This window comes from Passer montanus, unplaced genomic scaffold, assembly GCF_014805655.1.
Source record: "Passer montanus isolate IOZ18808 unplaced genomic scaffold, ASM1480565v1 scaffold22, whole genome shotgun sequence".
NCBI classification, from domain to species: Eukaryota; Metazoa; Chordata; class Aves; order Passeriformes; family Passeridae; genus Passer; species Passer montanus.
Genome location: NW_024366815.1, coordinates 4,637,890 through 4,661,416, shown reverse-complemented (window position 1 = coordinate 4,661,416; position 23,527 = coordinate 4,637,890). Strand labels below are relative to the sequence as shown.

General features: G+C 36.2%; 1 protein-coding gene across 2 annotated transcripts in view; it reads left to right on the top strand.

Moving 5' to 3' along the window:
- Positions 1-23,255, top strand: part of PAIP1 (poly(A) binding protein interacting protein 1) — a 26,834-nt gene extending 3,579 nt beyond the window's left edge. The window contains exons 1-11 of one of the 2 annotated variants that reach the window (XM_039709803.1): positions 7-129; positions 1,597-1,778; positions 7,024-7,212; positions 10,559-10,671; positions 13,793-13,904; positions 15,459-15,584; positions 17,682-17,788; positions 19,731-19,848; positions 19,982-20,036; positions 20,650-20,743; positions 22,389-23,255. In XM_039709803.1, the coding sequence (XP_039565737.1) occupies positions 123-129; positions 1,597-1,778; positions 7,024-7,212; positions 10,559-10,671; positions 13,793-13,904; positions 15,459-15,584; positions 17,682-17,788; positions 19,731-19,848; positions 19,982-20,036; positions 20,650-20,743; positions 22,389-22,482 (1,197 nt within the window). In that variant the 5' untranslated portion in view covers positions 7-122 and the 3' untranslated portion in view covers positions 22,483-23,255. Of the gene's footprint in view, positions 1-6; positions 130-1,596; positions 1,779-7,023; positions 7,213-10,558; positions 10,672-13,792; positions 13,905-15,458; positions 15,585-17,681; positions 17,789-19,730; positions 19,849-19,981; positions 20,037-20,649; positions 20,744-22,388 lie in introns of those variants that run through there. The other variant, XM_039709802.1, reaches the window with a different exon arrangement.
- Positions 23,256-23,527: the final 272 nt, after the last annotated feature.

The following is a 23,527-nucleotide window of genomic DNA, read 5'->3' as shown; positions in this document are numbered from 1 at the left end:
GCCCTGCGGGCAGCGCGTCCCGCGGGCCGGGCTCGGCCGAGCAGCAGCAGCACCAGCCGGGAGGCCTCTTCCCGCAGCAGGAACCGCTGCGGCCTCCCAAGACGGCGCCCCTGGGCACCGGGATGGCAGGTACGGGCTGCTCTCGCCGCTCTTTCTTTTCGCGGGGCACCTGCGCAGCTCCCGCCCGCCGCCGGGCAGCGGCCCCTGCCCTCGGGAGCGTGGTCCCGTTCCCGGTGCGCGATGCGCGCCCCGCGCTGAGGCCGGGCCAGCGTGCTGAGCCCTGCGGCCGGCGGACACCTGGGTGACGAGGGAGGGGTAAGAAAACAAAACCCAAAGAGGTTTGGCGTTCCAAAAAAGAGGATCATCTAATGCACGGTGCAGTCACCTCACCACCTGCTGACGATGCCCAGCCTGTCCCTCAGCAACAATTGACAACTCGTGGCCAACTCCCCCTCCCAGTTTATATACTGAACGTCACATTCTGTGGGGTGGATTATCCCTTTGGCCAGTTCGGGTCAGCTGTCCAGTCGTTGCTGCCTCCCTGCGTCTTGTGCATCTGCTCACCATCAGAACATGGGAGACCTATGTTATTGACACTTGCCTCATGCTGAATCCAAAACATAGTGCTGTACTAGCTAGCAAGAAGAAAATTAACTCAATCCCAGTTGAAACCAGCATGCTGGTTTTAAATACAAGATGATGCTACTGTAATTTTTAAATAATGTTTCATATGTACTTGTCTATTTTTTTTACCCCTTCATGGGTGGTGGTGGACCTGGACCAGGTAAAGGTGTGATGATGTATTGCAGCTGCTTGCAATACTCTCTGCCCTTTCCCCCCTTTTGTGCCCCCACATCTGAGTGTGGTTTTTATCCATCTGTTAATCTGACTGCAGATGGTCTCAGCCTTCCCCCTACTGAAGAATTCCAACCTATTTGCAAAAAAATAAACCAAACCCAGCAGTAACACAAAGCAATGTTTGTTGGTCAGCTTTTTCAGGTAGGTATCAGGTTCTGTTTTCATTAAACTTATGAGTAAAGAATGGTTTGGAAAATAGTGTTTTAAAAATGCTTCAATTGCATGTTTTGGTAAATGGTATATAAGAACAACAATAGCCAAGTCTCCTTGAGAATTTTGTTGAAAATAAGTGTTGGTCAAAATCAGTAATGTCTGTCATTTATTGACCTTCCAAATGTATCTTGTATCTCAAATCTGTGAAAAATCACAGGATAATCAAATGTACTATAAGCAGATTTACTAGTTGCTTAGGTTAACTCTTAGACAATCATGTGTTTACATTGAAAATAAGTTTTTTTCCCATCTCCATTCTTTTTTGTTCACCTGCACAAGAGCACTGTTTACTTTCTATCATGTACAAAGACATGTGGAGTGTGTTTAAATGAATTTCCATATCTAATAATAAAAAATAAAATCTATATATGTAAAGTAAACCTGTATATTTAAAGGAAGTATATTTAGGGTAAAGCCACACTTTAAGTAAAAAAATGCAAACATATATTTTTTCTGTGTTTACTATTTGTGAATACATACTAATTTACTGATTTCTAAGACAAGCTGTTAACAAAAATTTTTCAGAACACCTGCAAAAGACGGGAATTCCATCTGGATCACAAGATAAAGTTTCAGTTCTTGATTCTGGACCAGAAATGGCTGAACCTCAGTTAGCTGTGGATCCTGTAGCAACATCAAACTTGTCTGCTAAAGCACCTGAATTTTATCCACCAGGGTACAACCAGAACTTCAATCAGAATTTCACAGTGAGTATTTTAACTTCATTCTTTAGTATGTGCTAATTTACTTGTATTCAAATTAGTAATGTTTTCTTGAAATCTTTTATGTCAAATAATTTTAATTCTGTATTTGCTGAAGCAATTGCAAAAATTCTGATTATAACCTCCAGAGATCCAGCCAGAATGTTAAGTGATAATGGATGAATATTATGATGTACATGCTGTGGGATATTTTGCCAAAGCTTGCTGCACAAAACCATGTTCCTTTTTGACTACACCAGGCGTTGGTTCCTTTCAGCATGAGAGTCAGCTGTTTTTTTTGGTGACTACCTCTGTTGTAGTTACATCTATACTGCATTTTAAATGAAAGCATAACTTCACTTTTATGCAGAATTCACAGGGAGAGAAAGCTTGAACTTTAGCTTTTCTGAGCACAGGCTTTGCCTTTCCTGAATTTCCTGTGCCACAGGTACCATTCGTCGTGACTGCCTAAGCTGCTGTACCATCCTGTGTCATCAGTAGTGTTGTATCACCAAAGGGCAGAAAGAGTGTTAGACTCGTTCCTACCAGCACACCTAGTAAGAAATGTATTTCCAGCCAGATTCAGATCAGTTTATAGATGCATCATGTAATAAAAGCTGGTACTTCTGTTTTCTACTCCATTCTCTTCCATGTTACTTCTTCAGTAATTCTACTCCAGGGAAGATCTCTGTGAATTCTTGGCATATCCTTTTGTTATGCAAACAGTCAAACTTTGGTACTATATCTAAACAGGTGGGAACTTTTACAAATACAATCAAATGATAAAAAAAAAGGGGATGCTGAATCAAATTGATTTTTGGTAACGGGTAGAAAAATACTTCATTTGAACGCTGAATGTGGTGGTTTGGTATTTTGAAATCTTTTCCTCACCAGTAAAATTGATGTTACCTTAGTGCTACCAGCTTTGCCTGTTTACTGAATGTAATTACTGTCCTGTATAATAAACCCCACAGCCAATATACAACTGTTAACAATGCCAATATGAATGTGTTTTGGTGGATTGATAATCTGGGAGAAAAAATATCTGCTTTGCCCCAGCACTGGTTACATGTTTTCTCTATAAATAAAGAGTTTCAGTTTCAAGACAGAGAAAAAACCCAAGCAACCTTTCCAATAGCATTAATGGTGCACTCTTAAAACTGCAAAGTTTCAATGACAACAATGTTGCTTTTCAGCTGTTTTGCAAAAACACACTAGCATGTTGGAGTTCCTGGTTGCTATGTTGTTTAATATGCTACGAATGTGATTCATGTATTAATAAAACTACCTCTGAAAACATTAGAAAAACATGTTGCAGGGACTTTAATTAGAATATGATACACATAAAGCAGTGGTATTTTTCTTTCATTCTTCACTATTAGAAAATCTGTTATTTTTTTAATTTAGTAATCAAAGGAATTTTATAAACTGGGCTTAATTGTCATAAAAATAAAAAATTTAGCACATTCTACAGTTACTGCACACATTACTGATTTTAGCACACTTTACTGATTTTGACCATGAGTTTTAAAATTTGAATCAAAACAAAGTTTTGAGAAACTTTTTTTTACTTAAAATTATTACTTTATAGCTTCCATTGGTAAAGATCCCTGACATTTTAGATCTGAATTAATGTATTTCCCTCATAAAATACACAGTTATTTTGCAATAGCAAAGAAAAATTATTACTTTTAAAATAGTGTTGATTTCTTGTTTGATTATGCACCATTATAATTACTGTGTCTGTCCATGTAACATTTGCTATTAGGTCAGTTAATTTCCAGTCTTTCCAGTTTTTGATGCTCAAAACTATCAATTACCTGTGAATATAGTTTAAGGAATACAGCTTACAAGGTTTTCTAGAATTTTCAGAAAAACTTTACCAGGACATTGAAGAAAGGCCTCCATGGAATTCTCTGTTTGCATACAGAGTCCAACCCATGAAAATTGTAGATGTCTGCAGCAGAACTAGTGACTAGATAGGTTTGAATTGCCAGTAGGAAACACCAGATTTGTTCCTTGTAATGGCTGTATGATAATAATATGGCTGTCACTCCATCAGATGGGCATAATGACGTTCTTACTTCATAGCTTTAGGAGTGAGTTTTTTGTTATTTTAGGGTTCCACAATCCTTCTCCCCTCTTTTTTCTTTTTTAACTTCAGTCATTTCCATCAGAAGACCAAGCATAAGAGTGCCACTTAACCTCATTCAGCATGAATAGGTCGTTTTGTATATGCAACAGTCTTTTTGTGCTTGGGTTTGCAATAAATTTATTGGAAACTTGTTGAGTTTATTTAACCAAAAGGGAAAAAAGCTTGTTCCTAAGAAGTCTGAAGAAAAAATCAAATTAATGATAAGTTATTAGTGACTAAGTTCTTAAGTGGAAATGTGAATTTACTAGATAAAGGAAAACAGCAATCGCAACATACAAAGAAACTGAGTAAGAGCAGATTTGTCTTGTGAATCTTTGCAATAGACTTTCTGCTTTATCTTTATGTGTATCAGAGGAATTCTAATACCTATTTAGCCTTCTACTTTTCTGTATGTAAACTCATGAACTGACACATAATAAGAGAGGCAAATCTATCATCTTTTTATCAGTTACTCTTTTGCTGTGAATAATTCAGGATCCCATCCTATAGCTGTCAAAGATTAGGGAAAGAAATTGGAGTGCTGGCTTGATGGAGTAATTATTGAAATTAACAGAAAACTTCTAGCTTACTTTTGTGGCTTTAAACTGTAACTTTGTAGTGATGTGTACTCTTACAGGCTTCTGTTAGCCAGCTCCTCTCGAAAAATAATCAAGAGCTATTTGCTTTGTTTTCCTTGGCTTGGTACATTGTGTGGTTCTAGGTTTATGTTAAATTCTAAAATCTCACAATGAGACATGCAAGTACTTTATGTCTAGAAACCACTGGGCTAAATTTAGTTCGTTTTTAAAGTATCAATTATAAATTTTAATAAACATGTATATTTCTGAATTTCCAAAGTACTCGTTTTTCTCTCCCATTTGTTCAGTTCCCTGGAGCAGTTACTGAAACCTAGACTTCTTTTGAAGTCGCATGTTTAGTACAGGTAGATGAATGTCATATAGAGTTTAGTTCTCTGTGTTTAGGCTCTTAATTACAAACTGAAAATGAGAGTATACAGCAGGGACACCAGTGTACCAAGTGGTACGGGGATCTCTTACAACACAAGGATGTTCTCCAAGACAGAATTCTTGCCAAGAGAGTATGAGAAGAAGATACCTTCCTCTCTGCTGAAGGAGGATCTTGTAACAATCTGGTGGCTTTCAGAGGGAGCGGCTTCTTTTACTAGCTACAGCAATTGCATGCTCTGCAGCCTGGCTGGAGAGTTTTCAGACAGGTTGTTTGGAGAGATGCTAGTTCAGCTGTATGTGATTAAGCTTCAGTAGCTGCACAGTAATGTAGTAGTTTTGTGAAACAGACTAGTTTTAAATTTATTGTACAGAACTCCTACTGGGCTGTTCGAAATTGCCTTATAAATGTTGATTTTCTTTAGTGAAGCAGAGTATGTAGCAAGTCATACATAGGCCTGTTAGCCTTTACTTTTTGGATTTGTAAGCTCCAAGCCATTAGAATCATAGAAAACTGTAGGTTAGAAAGGATCTCTGAAGTGTCTGTGCTCCAATCCTTAGGTTGTCAAAGGCTTTATGTAGTAATAATTTGCCTTTATTTCCGTAAACCTATTTTTTTTGTATTTCTGGTGGGCAACATTAAGTTATTTAGTCTTTAGTGTTATAAACTGGCATATCTTCTACTTAAATATATTTTACTTCTGTTACACTGATGTGTGTCCCACCTCACTAATTATGACATGTCTGAATGATTTTGGAGAGTTTGGTTTTTTTACCCACACATTCTTCACAGGTCATAAAATTAATATTAGGATGTGATTTTCAACAATGTGTATCTTGTCTTTCTCGTAGCTCATATCCAGCTAGAAATTTTTCAAAGATCTATATTGCTTCTCAGTAGAGGAGAGATAGGCATTTAGAAGACAAAGTAATGAAAAATCCCTACTGAGGGAGTAGAATGGGATGGGGGACAATATATTTATAATCCTTGTTGATATATTTATGTACACTAAGTAAAGAAAAAATGCTTTCTCATTTTAGCTTTACCGTAGCTTTAAACATTTTTAAATTATAGAACAGTTGAGAATTCTGATTTTCTTTACGTTACTCTTATGTCTTGAATTGTAAGTAATTTTTTTAGAAGTACCACTTCAGGCTCCTTCTTGCATTTCTGAAATATATGAGACTATTTACACAACCTTTTGTGTAGTGTGACAAAATTATTTATTTGTACTATGTTACTACTAGTGACATCACAAAGTATGCAGCTTTCTTTGCTATTCTCTTCGTATACCTGCATTATAATCATCTGGAACAGTATTGGCTTTAGATACTCTCACATAGATTAATTTCTGAATGGACAAAAACTCTGTTTCATTGGTAGGATCATAAATATCAAAAAAGTGATACTGCGTAGCCCCTCCTCTGTTTACAGAGCAGTTGTGTTTACTGTCTTGTCTGGTTTTAAACCTCAGTAGCTGTAAATTAATGCAATTCAATTTGAATAGTTTCATTTCATGCCTTGTAATCTTTTATCTTTTGCCAAGAGACACAAATACTCTGACTTTAAAATAGCAGCTTTTCTGATTATACTTCTTACATGGGAATGGTACTATGTATTTATTATATTTCTCTAATTACTCTCCCTTCTGCATATTTTTGGAGCACTATATACACTATCCAAGGTCAAAGTACTTTGTTTCAAATTTTCCATTCTTTTTCCTTCTGTGATTCATTGATCCACAGTACAGTTATTGTCTACACCAGAATGGGTGTTAAGCCTCAGTTTGGTAGTTCTACCCTTAACAGATAAACTTACTTGGTTTGTTAGTTAATCTTACAGCCAGCTTGGGAAACTTAATTCTTTTAAATCAATTTTTAATGTATTTTACTGGAAGACCCTAATGTCTGTAAAAATACTTGGCCTGGTCTTAAGCTGATTGGACTACAAGAGGCTTCTGAAGTCTGCACTCCAGGAGGTGTTGGGGGTCTATGCTCTGTAAAAATGTTGAAGTGAACTGTGTAATAAAGATCTCTATTAAGTATACAGAGACTCAAAACTAAAGGCTGTATGGTTGTTTCTGGAGACAGAAAGTGTAAGAGTTCTTCAAGGTTGTTTTTAAGTAGTTGGCATATTCTTTCACTTCTGCAGGATTCCTCCTTTGATGATAGATGCGACGGCTATCTGACTCTGGCAGAATACGTACAAGACTTCCTAAACCACCTCACGGAGCAACCAGCTTGTTTTGAAACGGAAATAGAACAGTTTGCTGAAACACTGAACGGTTGGGTTATTGCAGATGAAGCTTTACAAGAACTTGTTGAACTCATCTACCAGCAGGTAATGTATTACAAGATGGGCATTATGCCTTTGTTACCCAGTGTCCAAGACAGGCATTCCAGTATTTGTTACATAATTGTATCAATGTAGTATTTTAATGATATTTTTCCCTTTAGACTGAAATACATAGGGAAGGATTTTGCTCAGTAAATTGAAATAGTAGCTCATATTTGGGATGCCTGAATTCTACACATTTTTCCAGTTTGCTGTTTCCTTTGTTGTGTGTTTGTATCCTGGGTAATGCACTACAGTTGAAATTATGCTACTTAATTAAAGGAAGTTTTATTTTAATTTTTGTTAGTAAAGATTGAAGAAACTTACACAATATTGTACACTTTCATTTGCTTGTGCAAAAAAAAAAAAAATCTTCATTGTCCTAAGATACTTTTAATTCCTAGGTATTTAAAAATTAAATTCATACCTACTGGACACGGCATCCTTTGGGAAATACCTCTTTAATGCCAGTCTTTTTTCTTTGTTTGAAATATACCTGTTTCAGAACAGCATAATTGGAGAAAAGAAAAGCTTCTCTAAGGGTAGCAAGGTCCAGTCCCATTGATGGCCATGGAAATGAGGACAGAGACCTTGAGCTGAACTCTGCACTAATTGGGGGAGCCATTGGAAAGAACAGCTTAATATGTGTTGCTTAGCAAATGAGCTGCTGTTACTGTCTTTGGGCTCGCTGCAGAAAAGGAAGCCATGCTTCTGGCTTGCTCTTTATTGTGTTGGGTGTCTTTCATAGGTTTGTTGCTTTCAAGTTCTACCTTGAATAAAAGTAAAAAAGCAGACTTTTACTTAAGTGAAGATACCAGCAGAATATTTTAATCTGCTGTATGTAGAAGTGGAATGACTGGTTGGTCATTGTACAGAACTGTAGAGTCTCAGGTTTCTCATTATTATACAGAATTAATGCAAATTTAATTGAGACCAGTTTCGTTAGACATGATGATCACCTGTGCTGCATTTGGCAGCATCATTTTCCCATTCTTTATTTGAACCCATGGAGGATAGTTTATTGGAAGGGAAAAAAGAGGAATTTATGCTATTTATTTTAAATACATTGACTTGCATTTAATAGAAGTCTTTAGTGTTGCCTCTTACTCTCTGTCCCCCTTTAAAAACAAGTTCAGCATAGGGTTTACTGTGGCTTCCTCAACTCAGAAGTTCAATGTTAGTCTGAAAAATTTGCATGAAAAAGTTACATGAAAAATAAAACTTAATGCCAAAAAGTTAGGCTAGTATCCAAAAGCATTAATTTTAGATAACCTGTGTGTCAGGCTAGCATAGTGTCTAAGAAAAGCCAAGTATACTTATTATTCTTCTGTCTTGAGCAGAAGCTCAAGCATTTGTCTCCTGGTTTTTACAAAACAATTAACATTGCTGTAACTTATAAGCATCTGCTTCAGTGATACAAATTTGACCCAACTAAGCAGATTTACAGATGCTAGGTTTATAAAGGAAATATACTGAAATGAAGTAAACCCAAGTTCTGTAGGGTCTTCCCATCATCTCTGTGTAAGGTATCTTAGCCTGTCTCTAAGTAGTAATTATATACTTACATTCTTATTTATGTTTGCAGAAAATGAAGTGCCAGTTCTTTTGTCTTCCAAAATCTGGACACTGAATTCATAGTTTAAGAACCTTTACTGTTGCCTAGTTAATGCAGTGGATTGTTCCTGTTAGAGCAACTACAGTTTCTGAAGATATGCATTGGTAGATTAGCCTTCATGCTTAGATTGTGACTTTTTTGAATTGGAGATAAAGTGACCAGCAATAATTGTTCCAAGAATATGATTTTGCAATGTAATGATTGATTATTAGGAAGATATAGGGTGGTTTTTTGGGTTTTTTTTTTTGTCTGTGTGTGCTATGCCAGATCATAATACCTATTTCAATGTTTGGTGCAACCACAAGTACAGACAACTAATAAGAAAGATAATGTAGATGAGGTTTAAATAATTTGTGTAGGTGTTTGAGTGTTAAAGTTTTTGTTTGCTGGGGGTTTGTTGGGTTGGGGTTTTTTTTGTTAGGAAGAAGTATTAAAAAGGCTCACATTATAAAAAAGACTCACCTTATAAAACAGGGGTACCTCTTTTAGTCAGAGCAACTGATTGAACCACAGCATCAAAGTCTTTTTTTGGTAGTTCACATGCCCCTTGCTGTAAAGTGAATTCCATTTGTCTATCTTAATTACTCAAACTTGTTGTATCTTCCAAAGACACTTAATTTTTTTCCAGCAACTCTATTCTCATAGTATAATTATGTCTTTTTCTCTACCTGTAAGAGGTAGCTAGGTATAATTGCATCAACAAGACTTCTTTTTTTTTCAAACATGTTGGAACATCTCAAACATGCAAGCATATCTGTAGCACTGATAGATGATCAAGATGTAAAAAAGATACTCAAAGATTATAAAGCTAAAGGAGTTTACTGAATTCTTAGTATCCTCATTTTCTTCTGGGCAGAACTGGTGAAGCTATTTGCAGCAGAACCTCTTTTCACTGAAACTGCAGCTGAGAAATAATCTGAAATTCAGGTGTTGTTAGAGGAAGCTTGAAAATGAGTGAACAAAATAAATTTCCACCTCTTTAAAGTTTGAATTATCAGATGAAAACAGAAGATTTTTACACAATATCATTCCTTTCACCTTTCCTTAGATGTCATAGGTATAGATGTTCAGCAGTAACAGGACTTGTTTTAAGATAAAAAGGATACATCAAGAGCTGTTAATTGTAATGGTCTAGTCTTACTCTCTGTTCAGAAGTTTGCAATTTTGCAGATTGCTGGAGCATGTATGGGAGAAAGTATTTCTCTTTACTTGCCATGTTCTTACACTCTTCCCCTGGGTATTAATCATGGCAAAAAGACATTATGTAATAAATAGCTTATAGACTAAAAGAAGATAATTTTTATGATGTTGTTTGAATGTACTCATTGTTCCTTGAGAAAGTATGTGTTCTTGGGAAAGTGTCTTAATATCCAGGGTTGATTTTTTTTTTTTTGTATAAGCAGTATGTAAGTGACTTTGAGACACCCTTCAGTTGTATGCCACAGTGCAGAATTAGAGTTACAGGAAGACAAGTGACATAATGGTGGTTGTTTTCTTAGAGCCACAGAATCACAGTGTAATGAACTTTTAAGTTCTGCTGAAGCACATATATCAACATGCTAAAGCAATACAAAAGTGAACACAGAAAATAGTAATTATTAATCATTAATTTTCTGCTCTTAAGTTGTCTGATCAAATTAAGTAAGCATGGATTTCAAAAAAGCTTTTAAAAATATTTTCTGATAGTGTAATCATTACTACTTTAAATAATTTATTTTTACGTTTTTATTTTGGAAGGCCACATCTGTCCCAAATTTTTCATACATGGGAGCACGGTTGTGTAACTATCTATCTCACCACCTAACCATTAGTCCACAAAGTGGGAACTTTCGACAGTTGCTGCTTCAGAGGTCAGTATCAGTCACTTTAAACCTGTTATTCTCCTCAGTTACAACTTCCTGGTTTGTGTGTTAACTCTTTCTGTTGCATACAAAGAGATAGTTATTTAAAATAGTAGTACAGATTGAGGAGTATCAAAACACAGGTACATGCTGAGTATTGAACACATGCATCTTAAAATATTTTAATATTTTTAAACATAAAATAGGATTCCGTTTGAAGTTCTGTGAGTTCTTTTGAACTGAGTGTATTAGACTGATCCCCAAAATAGTGCAAATTGAAAAGTTAATCTACTTTAAAAGTATACTAAATGCACATATAGGTACTGTCCTTGTCCTTTGACTCTTGCCAATACTTACTTAATTGCAGGTTTTTAATTAGTGCTTTTGGTTTTTGCCTCGAATTGCTGTGTAAGGTTTATTCACTGATGGGCAAACTGACTTCAAATGTATCTATGAAATAGTTGTATAAAATCCTGAAGGATAAATTTCTTCAGTTTCAGTTACTGCAGATTTCTAGGGACCACAGCTTAATGATGATTACACTTTGTAGTTGACAAAAAATGCAACATTTTTAAATTGTTACATATCCTCTCAAGTATTACTGCATGACATTTGAAGGAGTACTGTCTTGGACACTTTTTTTTCTAAATTCTTTAGAAATTTGCCTTTTGTTTTTTGTTTAAAGATGTCTGGCTTTCTAAGCTTCATGTTTGCCTCTTATTTGAAAAGTTTTTACTTAATCCAGCAAAAGTGCGATGAACTTCTACTGTAGTGCATTTCAATGGTCTTTTATCATGAGTGGAATGTTGTGGTTTAACTTGGCAGCTTGCAGCCCCTCACTCACTTCCCCCACCCTCCCAATGAGATAGGCAAGAGACTTGGGGACAGAAAAACTAGTGTTCATGAGTTGAGATATTTTATTAGGACAGAAAAGGATGTGAATATAATAACAGTGATAAAAGAATTAGCATATATAAAACAAGAGACACACCATGCAATTGCTCACCACCCAGGATGCCCAGACAGTTCCTGAGCAGTGGCCTCCAGGCAGCCTTCTCCCTGGTTTATATGCTGGCACATAAAATTAGGGCACATGAGATGGAATATCTCTGTGGTCAGCATGGGGTCAGTTGTGTCTCCCCTCATCTTCACCCCAGCCTCCTCGCTGGTGGGCTGCGGTGAGAAGCAGAAGAGTCCTTGATGTAGTGCAAACACTGTGAAGCAGAAGCTGAAAACACTCATTTTTCTCTCTTTTATTGTTGTTTTTATTTTTTTTTAATTGTTGTTTTTAGTTTGTTTTGTTTTTTCTTTCAAAGTCATTGCTTATGATTTTTTTTTAACTGTGTGTTACTTGAACATGAAAGGAAATCCCTGTTAATGTTGCAATTTCTGGTCCTTGGTTTTGAAGCAAACCCAATGGATAACATTCATGTTAGCATCCTCAAGCTATTAATTAAAAGTTGCTGATGTTTTGCTTGCTAATATGGATGAAATTGTGAGCGGGGAGCATGTGTGCAGATAAACAACCTAATAATGTGACCACGGAGAGGTCGTCTTCTGTTTCTCAACAAAGTTTCTACCTGAAACTTTGTATTTCAACTCTTAAGACTTTTCAGTTTCCCCGCTTTTTCTTTATCCATTACACAATCATTCAGAATACATTAAAATTTGTCTGGGTTTCCTTTTATCTGAAATATTTTTTAATTTTGTTTTTGTACTGTTATGTAAACTTGTGTATTTTTGGCACAGTTTCTAAATACTAGAAAAATTACTTCACTGCCATAATTTTTTAATCCTATTTTTATATTTATATTTAAATTACAGAATCATAGAATTATTTGGGTTGGAAGAGACCTTAAGAATCATCTAGTTCCAAATCCCTCTGCCATGGGCAGGAAACCGCTAGACCAGGTTGCTCAGAGCCCCATACGGCTTTAAACAAAAGGATGGGGCATCCACAGCTTCTCTAGGAACCTGTCTCAATGCCTCACCACACTCACAGTAAAAAATTTCTTCCTAACATCTAGTCTAAACCTGTCCTCTGTCAGTCTGAAGCCATTCCCCTCTGTCCTGTCACTACATGCCCATGTGAAAAGTCCTTCTCCCGCCCTCTTTGGGGCCCCTTTTAGGTACTGGAAGGTGCTACAAGGTGTCACCGATGCCTTCTCTGCTCCCCGCTGAGCACTCCCAGCTCTCTCAGCCTGTACCCGTAGCTGAGACACTAAGGCCCTATGGTCAACTTAGTGGCCTTCTCTGGTCTCACTCAATATGTCTGTGTCCTCCCTGTTCAGAGGAACCCCAAAGCTGAATGCAGTGCTCCAGGTGGGTCTCCGCAGAGCAGAGGGGCAGAATCCCCTCCCTGCCCTGCTGCCCACGGGGCTCTGGATGCAGGATACAATTGGCTTTCTGGGCTTCAAGCATGCACAGTAACACTGATCTTCTCATCGCCCAACACCTGAAGTCCTTCTTGGCAGGACTGTTCTCAACCCCTTCCCTGCTGAAGCTGTTCTTAATGCTTGGCATTGCCCTGACCCGTATGCAGAACCTTACATTTGGCCTCGTTGAACTTCATGAGTTGCACAAGGCCACCTCTCAAGCTGTCAGGGTCCCTCTCCTGTGCCATCCCTTCTCTCTAGAGTGTCACATAACACCGCTCAGCTGGGTGTCATGAATTATGTATTACTGTCACTTAACATGGCAAGATAAAGAATTAATCAAATAAGTGTAAAGACATCTAAGACCATGTGGTAAGCACCCTGAAGAGGGGAACATGTCTACTTCATTTCTTCAGGCATTGGCTGCCTGTTTTACTGTTGCACATCCTGGACCCATATTCAGTTGTAAAAATTGTGTAACTATTAATTTCTACATGTTGTAAGTTGTTCTATTTAATTTTACTGCATTAGATATCTCAGTGCTTAAAGACCGAATAATGTAGTCATATGTATTTCTCTAAAAGGATGCAAATCCACTGTTTCTTCGTGAAGGCCTCTCATTCCCTTCACAGATCATACATCCAAGCATTCAACTTTCATGCAGTTCATAAGTTCTCAGCATTCCTTTAAATGAGTAGTGTGTGACATATGTTGGAATGATTACAGATGGTGTAATTGTGCTTTAATTTTTACAGGTGTCGAACGGAGTATGAAAACAGAGATGAAGCTACCAAAGGGGATGAGACTACTAGAAAACAATTTCATGCCTTTGTGCTGTTCTTAGCTGAACTTTATCTTAACTTAGAGGTAAGAAGAAAGTCACGGGTCACATGGCTCTTCATACATTTTTTCTTGTGCGTAGGTAAACACTGAAGTGGACTATAATTTGGGGTGTTTTTCTAAAGGCAGAGGGCAGTAAAGTAAAAGAACTTTAGAACAGTTTCATTATAATGCTTATGTCCAAGAAACATATGAACAAAAAAGGACAATATCATTAGAAATGTATAAAAATGGAAGTGTAAGAATTTGTAGGAAGAGCCAACCACAAACATCTTTGAAATTAAGCTTTTATTTTCTTTTACTGACAAAACCCCTAGATGGCTATACTTAAACAACATATTAAATGCCTAGCAGAAGCAGATCAGGATCAAAAACATGTTATTCAGTATTCAGGTGCTAATAAGAGGTGTTACCAAACTCTTGAGGCAGATGTGAAAATCCTCAAAATGAGGAGATAAAAATGCAGACTTTTAAAGGTGCTTCTTCTGATGGTTGAGTTATTGGTGCATGCATGAAGTATGCAATCTTGTATTTAGCAACTTCATGCATGTGTGATATGTTCAAAAATGTGTACAATTTTTTTTTTATGCCTGTGCATTCACCAAGTTCACTTCATGCTGTAACGTAATTAAAAATGCACATATGACTTGATTGTTTCAGTGGCTTGATTTAAGCAAACTCTATAAAAATGTTCTGCAGCATAAGGAAGATCCTTCTCTAACTCTTCCATTTCTGGACCTTAAGTGGTCCTTGAAATCTACTTTTCACTTGCTAGAAGAAAACGAAGATTTTCAATGACTTTGGAACAAGGGAAGTTGTCCGTTTGTGGAGTATACCATATTCCTTGGAGTATACTATTTGGTTTTAAACCATTTTCTGTAATTTTTTAATTATATAAAGACTGCTTTCTAGAACTAAGCTACCACTGCTGTAGAGAATAGGTAATGCAGTGTGGAAAAGAGCATGAGGTTCTGGGAATTTGGTATTTTTTGAATCATTTGGCAGGCATTTGGTAGCTTTTCTTAGCAAATTGTTAGCAGAGAAACAAAATTCTAGACTTGCATTATTATGCCAGAATTGCAAGGAGATTACTCAGAGTAAGTTTTCCACTGACACTGAGCTGTGTGGTGCAATCAGTGTGCTGGCAGGAAGGGATGTCACCCAGAGGGACCAAGACAGGCTTGGGAGGTGGGACCATGCAAACAAGGTCAACTGCAAGGTACTCATCAGAGCCAGGCACAAATACAGTCTGGGTGGAGAATCAGGCAGGAGCAGCTCTGCTGAGAAGGGTTTTGGGTGTTGGTGGATGAGGACTTCAACATAACATGCATCAGAAGATGTATGGCCAGCAGATTGAGGTAGGTGATGATCTAGATGATGTTTAATGTCCCTTCCAACCCAAACCGTTCTATGATTCAGTGAAAGTCTGTGCTCTAAAATGGTTACAGTATTTGGCATATAGATGTCAACTGTGTTGATCACAAACCAAATAATACAGCATTCAACAGAGAAAATGTGCCCATATTAATTTCTAAAACTTAAGCATTTTAAATATTGGAGGGGTTTTTATATGTTTTGCAGATTAAAGGAACAAAGGGACAGGTTACACGGGCAGAAATTCTTCAAGAAGGCCTTCGGGAATTACTGAATGCACTCTTCTCTAATCCTGTGGACAGTAATTTGATATGTGCAGTGAAACTGCTGAAGGTGAGACAGTACTATTAAAAGAAAAAAAAATCAAGTTCTTAAAACTGCCTAGCTTTAATATAGGGAATAGTAGGGTAAATTGCAAATGAGGAAGTATTTGTCAGGGTTTATACTTTACAGTATTAGCAGAACAAACTACTGTTTTGTTTTCCTTAGTACCATTAGGAAATTAGGCCAGTAAAAAAAGTAACAAGAAGCTCTAAAAATAAATTCAAGGCCATTTATGTACAGATGAGCAATAGAACTGAAGTTAAGGTGCCAACAAATGCATGGTTCCTCTAGATCTCATTTTGCTGCTTCTGGTGTGGGAGAAAACCGTAACCAGTCTGAATGAATTGTGATATCTTAGGTATACTGTGTGTTCTGGTGGACACTTGGCCATTGGGGTCCACCATGTTTTGTGGCAAAAAGTTCTTAATATCTGTTGCTTCATTCTCTGCTGTGTCATTACTATTGTAGAAATATATAGGTTTCTCTTTCATGTTAAAAATAAACTCCTTTACTCATAACCCATAGCTTTTCTTGTGAAATGGTTAGCGTCTGTGTAAGAGAAACTCTTATCTTCACTAGGTATCATTATACTTGTAGTTGGGAAAACAGTTTAAATTAGGAATGAAGGGTAAATGCTAAATAGTATGTTTCTGAAGATTTTTGGTTGACTTGTATTTTTTCCTCATTCTTTACCCTTCCTCATACTCTACTGCTTCTCAGCCTGTTCTGTCTTGAATTTAATTTCTGACAGCTTCTTTTGATATTGTAAACATAGAGTAAAGAAGAGAGATTTTTGTAATTTAAAACCTTCGTTTGACGTTTGGATGTTTAAGGAGGTTGCTTGACAGCGAGTGTGCGATTGTGCTCAGTGAGCACATTCACTCCTGTGGTCAGTCCTTATGTTGGCAGTGCTTCCCTGAGGCAAGGCCCATTGAAGAACCTTTTAAAGCAGCAATACACAAATCAGGAAGCTTTACGGAGCAGTAAAGAAGAAGAAAACCAGTCATCTAAATTGTTTGATGACACACTGCTATATCTAAAAGGTGTTACAGAACAGAGACTGTTTTTTTCCTGCAAGTGTTTTCTGATGTTGATAAGTGTCCACAAATGTTGAGTATATATGTAGGTAGACTGGGCTGCCTCATGAAACCTTGGCTTCACTACTGAAGCAATAAATGTCTCATTTTATCTTTCCCATTTAATACAGTGATAAAGGTTTTTCTTTGTTTGTTGTGCAATATGTTTATTTTTAACTAATCTTGATGCTATTTCCTAATTACCCAGGATTAAGGTGAGACCACTGTGGAATACTAGGAATGGCAAGCAAATGCTGACCAATATACTTGCTTTTCTCTTGGGATTTTATCCCTTTGTATCATCAAGTGCTATTCCAGGCATTTTTAATCATGTAATATTTATGCTGAGGAGATTGCTGTTAGTGGCAAACTTTTATTTTTCTGATTTAACTTCTCCTGTGCAATTATTGGACAATGAAATACCTATTCTTGTAGTAAAAAGCTTTCATCCACAGCTGCTCTAGACTGACTCCTGCTAAAGGTTTCCTTACAGCAGCCTTAGCCTCATAGACTTTGACATATTAAAGTTCAGGTTGGCTTCTTCAGATAATCCTGGTCTCCTTTATATATACCCAGAAGAAATTCTCTGGCATGTGTGATGCTGGCCAAGTTGACTGAAGTGTTTCTAAAGCTCAATAAAATATTTCCTGTTGTCATATAAACTGGTGGAATCAGCTGCAAAAATAAGATTAAAAGGAAATAAATGATGGTAATATGTACTTAAATCAAGTAAGATCTGACCAATGTCACTGAAGAGTTGTTTTGAAATCATATTTCAAGACTAAAACAAGTGTCTGTGAACTTCTAGGTAACATAAATATTGGACACAGAGCTCCTGCATTGTCTGTAGTTTGAAATAAACTATTTTTGAGGGCTGTTAATCTGTTTAGCAAAGAGATACAGGCAGCTGGGAGTATCAGCCAAGAGGTAGTCCAAGTGTCTGTCATGAATTGTTGCAGAATCTCTTAAATTGACTGTTTATTAAGGATTTTTAATTTTCTTTAAAAAAATACTAAACCGTTTTCTTTAGTTGACAGGTTCCGTTTTAGAAGATGCCTGGAAAGAAAAAGGAAAGAATGATATGGAGGAAATGATTCAGAGAATTGAAAATGTTGTCTTGGATGCAAACTGTAGCAGGTGAGAAGATAAGTTTATGTGCAGTGTTTTGTTTATATGAAAGAGAACACCTTGAAAAATCTTCAACTGTAATGAACAAGTCCAAAAAATTATCTTTGAAACTTATATTTATGAACATTAATGTGATGTGTGTGTAGGTCATTTTCCATGTAAAAAAAAGAAAAGGTGTTTTTCAGTTGAAAGGTAATGTAGCTTTTTTTGCAGTTGAGTTGATTTTGGTTTGGGGTGGGTTTTTTGTATTATAGTTCTTAATACAGATTCAAGTTCCACTGTTCATTTGGGGTTTTTTAACCTATTAGGTCTCAATATCTTTGGTAAGTGCTTTAGGCTCTTAAAGCAAGTATATACAAAGAAAAAATAGGGGCAATATCTTATGGTTTATACTTTCAATTTTGAATTGAACAGCCTTAAATACATACAAACAGTACTGAATATGTAGCAGTATTAAATACATACAAATTACTATAAATGTAAAGGCAAAATTAAATATACTTTGTGATTTGATTTTTCTTTGTTTTTTTTTCTGGAGAGCATACATGTTTGGCAAGGTCTTAGGTTTAGTCTGGAAAAAACCAAGTGGTTGACTAATGTAATATATTAGTGGCTGACTGTAATCATAAAATTGTCATAAAACCACCTGTGTGCATGAGGTTATCTGATTCTGCTGTGCTTCATCCTCAGCTTCTTGCAAACTTACTAAAAACCTGCAGAGGACTCAGACACTGATCTCTTACCATATGGAAAGAGGCCAAGAATGGCTCTTAACATCTGTGGCTTGTAATTGAAGTGCCCCCAAGGAGTATGAGGAAATTTTTGCTTCAGGATCCAAAATAGATTGCACAAGCTGAGGCTTCAAATATATAGAACAACAAACAAATTTTGATGCCTTTTTGCTGGTCCTAAAATCATGAGCCAGACACAGGTGACAAAAAGGGGTTATCTTACAAGGATCCTTAGGTGCTCACAGTAGAAAAGAACTGAAGATGCACACCCAGCATAATATGTTTAGGAAAGTAGCATAACTGACAGGGATCCCCAGGCAGAGACATAAGTGGTGAGGTGATTTTCCTCCAGGGCAACCCTTTTTGAATTCCTCCCCACCTCAGATAGGAACTAAACTTTGTTTATGAAAATGTGTCTGGGACAGCTGGTCTCAACCTTGGCTTCCCAGAGAATCTAACCTTGTACCAGTGGCTTGGCGCTGCTGAGGGATTTCTTCTGTCTTTCTGTCTAATGGAGCAGATAAAATATAGCTGCAAACACTGTAATAGGCTACAGAGCTATACATATACCTGTAAAGAATATAGAGAATATATTAAAAAAAAAAGGCAAAAATCAATTTGGCATCAATTTCAGCTGGGAAAATAACTGATTTTTAATTTTTTTTGTATTCTTTAATGGTACTCTTCTTCATAGACTAGCTTAAAAGAAGGAATTTTCTCTTATTTTAGGGATGAAATGGGTGTTGGTATCTAATGTATGGAGGACATTACTTCTTATTTTTGACTCAAAACATTTCATTTTGATGAAGAAGACTAAAGTTAGAAGCATAGAATAGATAACTAAAATAAAATTTGAAGATCATCTTCCTTTTTTTCCCAGTATTATCCTTTTATCAAAAAGGATTGTGTTCTTCAACTTGTACTGCAAGGTGTGGTATCTCAGTAAAAACTACAGAAATTTCCTTTTTCATATGAGCTCTTTACTTAACAGCCAAGGAAGTGGAGAGAGTGAATATCTCATAACTGGCACAGAAAGCATCTAGACTTGCAGTTGTAAAATTGAATTCAAAATGATCTACACAATGGACCAAATTTTATCCTTCTTGAATTTGTGTTTTTGGATGGATTTAACTATCTTGTATTTGCACAGTAAGAGAAGCCAAATTTCTTGCTTGGCTGGCACAAAACGTTCTAACTGTTGTAGTGCTTCTCTATTTCAGAGATGTGAAACACATGCTTCTGAAACTAGTAGAACTGCGATCTAGTAACTGGGGTAGAGTTCATGGAACAACTCCACATGCAGAAGCTACCCCTGAAAATGACCCAAACTATTTTATGGTAAGAATATATGGACATTTCAGTTCCTTAATTCATGTGAATTTCGTTTGATTCATAGACAATTGCATTACTCAAAACTACAAACCTCTTTCTCTCTGAATACATATAACTTTCTGTATGACTTTATTTTTAGAATGAACCAACATTTTACACTTCTGATGGCGTTCCTTTCACTGCTGCAGACCCAGGTATGGCACAAGTTCACCTTACCTGTCTTCTCCATGTTCTTTAAAAAGTTGTAATTAAGTTTATGGCCTGTTGAAGAACATGAAGTGTTATTCTTCAAGAATCTAAAACCTATGTAACTTAAAAGACAAAATTCTGCCTGAATTCCTGGTTTGGTAGAGCACAGGATTTATTCTGCATTAAAGAAGGTATATGTTTGAAATTGAGAATGTGCATTTGAGTTCATATAGGTCAGAAGAACTTGTCCTGTTGTCCACAGGGCCTTACCTTTCCAGAAAACCAGAAATATTCAAGTCTTCTTTTGTTTGTCCAAAGTTAGTATCAAAATAAAATCAAAATCCTTGGTCTCCTTATCTGTAATCTGAGCACAACAGGGCATAACATCATTTGAGGTAAAGACATCTGTCACAACCTTTACAGTTCTATGAGAAGTTAGCCATCATTCCTAGATACCCATTCATGTCCTGAGAAAACATTGCAGAAGGGTCTTTTCCTGTAAATATGTTTTCTGCCTTTTAGGAATTCATTAACCAGCCAATTTTCAAACATTATATATTTCTGTTAATTTAGCAGAGTAGTCTTATATGTTACTCAGTCTCATTTTTACTTTGCCAGATTATCAAGAAAAATACCAAGAGCTGCTTGAAAGAGAGGATTTGTTTCCATATTATGAAGAAAATGGAGCAGATCTGTCAGGACCTGGAGAGCTGTATGTTTTATTTTTTAGTGACTTTTTTTTTTTAATAATAGTAATTTTTACTGTGGTGCTGTGATAGTTCAGACTTAGGATTCCAATGTTGACAAAAATGAAACTAAATAATGTAATTGTTACTTTGTTACTTAGTTCTACAGTGGATGCATTTGTTCAGGTTTTAATTGGTTTTTAATCACGCAAGTTTGAAACGTGTTTCATGTTTATTCTACTGAGTATGGTAATTACATTTCAGTTGTAACTCATGTGCTTAAGCACATGTGCAAACATACTTCTTCACTTAAGAAGAAAATTGCAAGCAAAATGAAGCACCAAGCCTTCAAGTGTTTGCAGAGAGGCAACCTAAATTTGTTTGACTGATGTGCATGAACATCCCAGTAAGAGATGATTACCGAAATTCCAGTGTCTTTGAAAGGGAGAAAGTGTTAACTTCCTCTCTTCAGCCTAAGCACTATTCCCTTCAATTAAGAGGACTTGTCAGTATTCCTGTAGAGCAAGAAAGACAAACTAATGGGAAAAGGGGAAGCAATAGTTAAGAATGTAGCCTGACATTTTGGTACCAGTTTATAGGAAAGAAATATGGTCTAAAATAAATTGCTTTGAGCTTTTTGTTCATAAAAGAGGACTTTTCAAACCATGATTTGACACACAATAACATTTTCAGGGTTGTTTTTATGTATGATAAGAGTGCAGGGCTGGATTAGTATTTTGTAGTAAATTAGAAAACTTTCAGTATGTACCTAGCTGAGGGGAATGCCAAGAACTTTGGAAGATATATTAGAGACGTCATCAGAAATCAACAAGCTCATACTGAAGGGAAAAAAAGACCCATGTGAACTTCTGCTTAGAAGAAAAATGCAAATTTTACACAGATATCTGTCAAAAAACACAGCAAATCCTAAGAGTGACATGTAGAACACTGTAAGTCAACCTTCAAGCAAGGTGACTGTAACCTTCTTTGTTGAAGGCTTAAGAAAAGCTTAGACAGATGTCTGCTGATTCTCTGTCAGCTATTTCTTATGATGACATCAGGGAGGAGGGTTCTGTGTAAGGCCTCTTTCTTCTGTAGGCTACACTTCTACAAGAAAGAAGGAACAAATGAGAAATATGTAGACTGCTTCCTCAATGAACAACACTTTGAAGCCAAAATCTTTTCTTACACATTTTCTAGGTCCTTCTTTTATATATCAACAAACAGGAATGCAGGGTTTCTATATTAATGTATTCTGTCTTTGAACTAGGATGTTGACCAATCAAAATGACACTAATATGTTAGTAATTATGGGTTTTTGTAATTGGATCAGTGCAGATGCATTATTAAATTTTGGGAAGCGTGGATTGCATGATTGTATTTTCTATCCTCTTTGAAATTCTGTCTTTTAAATTAGGCAGCGTAAGATGATCTAAAAAGGTGGCAAACACTCTAGGTATTTGAACATATCTGTGCTGCTTTGAGGTTTCTGTTTATTTGTTTCCTAGTTACCCATTATTTTTTCCTTTTCATTCTTATGAAAATGTCATAAATACCAGTCATTTATAAAGCTTTGTTTTGTTCTTGACACCTACACAAATTCTAAAAATCTGTTGGCTCTGAAAATCTGTATGTAAATTTAACACCTTTGGTAATTTTTTTTCCCCTCAGGTATTTTGATGAGATTGATGATGAGATGGATCCAGAAATTGAAGAAGCATATGAAAAATTCTGTCTAGAATCAGAACATAACAGAAAACAGTGAGATGTTATGTATTAATGTTAGTTTATTTAACCACTTTAGATATGGTTAGAGTGAAGGGGGACACAAAACATTTGTACCAAAATGAGAAACTTGAGTTTCTCCAAGTACTAAAGTTACACAATTTCCATTTTGTTTAACAGAATCTGCCAAAAAATGTAAACTTATGCCCTGTAACTTAAAATGTTGTGTATATATCATAGTTTATTTTGTGAAAAATGTTTTTTGAACAATGTTTTGGCTGCAATAAAAATTATTTAAAAGTTATAATTGAAATTAAAATTTAATGGGGAACTGTCCCATAAAACTTCCCTTGAGGAAGAAAGGGAAAGAATAATGATCTGAATTTGCTTGCTTGTTTGCTTTAGTATATATTGGGATTTACTCATCCTATTTACCATATACAATATGTCTTGCATTTACTTCCTCCACTTCCCCCTCCAAGAAGAGTATGATCCAAATAAGAAAGAAATTTTTTTTCTGTATATCACAATCATGAAAAGTGGCTTGTGAAAGTTTTGTGTATGAGTTTTTGTTTTGTTCATTTCCTTTTTCTTCTTCTTTCAAAACACACATGGGTGAGGTCTGAACTTTTCTTTTTTCCTGGAATAAATATGTTACATGTTGATATGTGAAAAAGCAAGCAGTATTTTGGAAGTGAGGTGCTTTCAAGATCTTTGGTTCAGATAAGCTTATTTTCAAATTTACAAGAAAAGCTGTTCTGTAATTTGTTGTGTTCTTCAAGGCAATATTAATACAGTTATGCTCTAAGCCATGCTTCTCGAGAGTATGTGCAGTGCTTTTTTTCTTTCGCTTTTTTTTTCTAGTAATGTATCTAACATGTCTAACCTTTCCCAACCCTTGTAACTTTCTTTTATTCTTCTAATTTTATGTAGTTTGATTTAATTCTGTAGTTCGAGTAAATTCATATATTTCATAAATGTTAACATTCTGAAGCCGACTGCTCTTTTTTTGACTCCATATAATCATGTTAGTTTTCCCAGGATACTCCATTGTTGTTGTTGCCAATCTCAGTTGAACTGTTTCC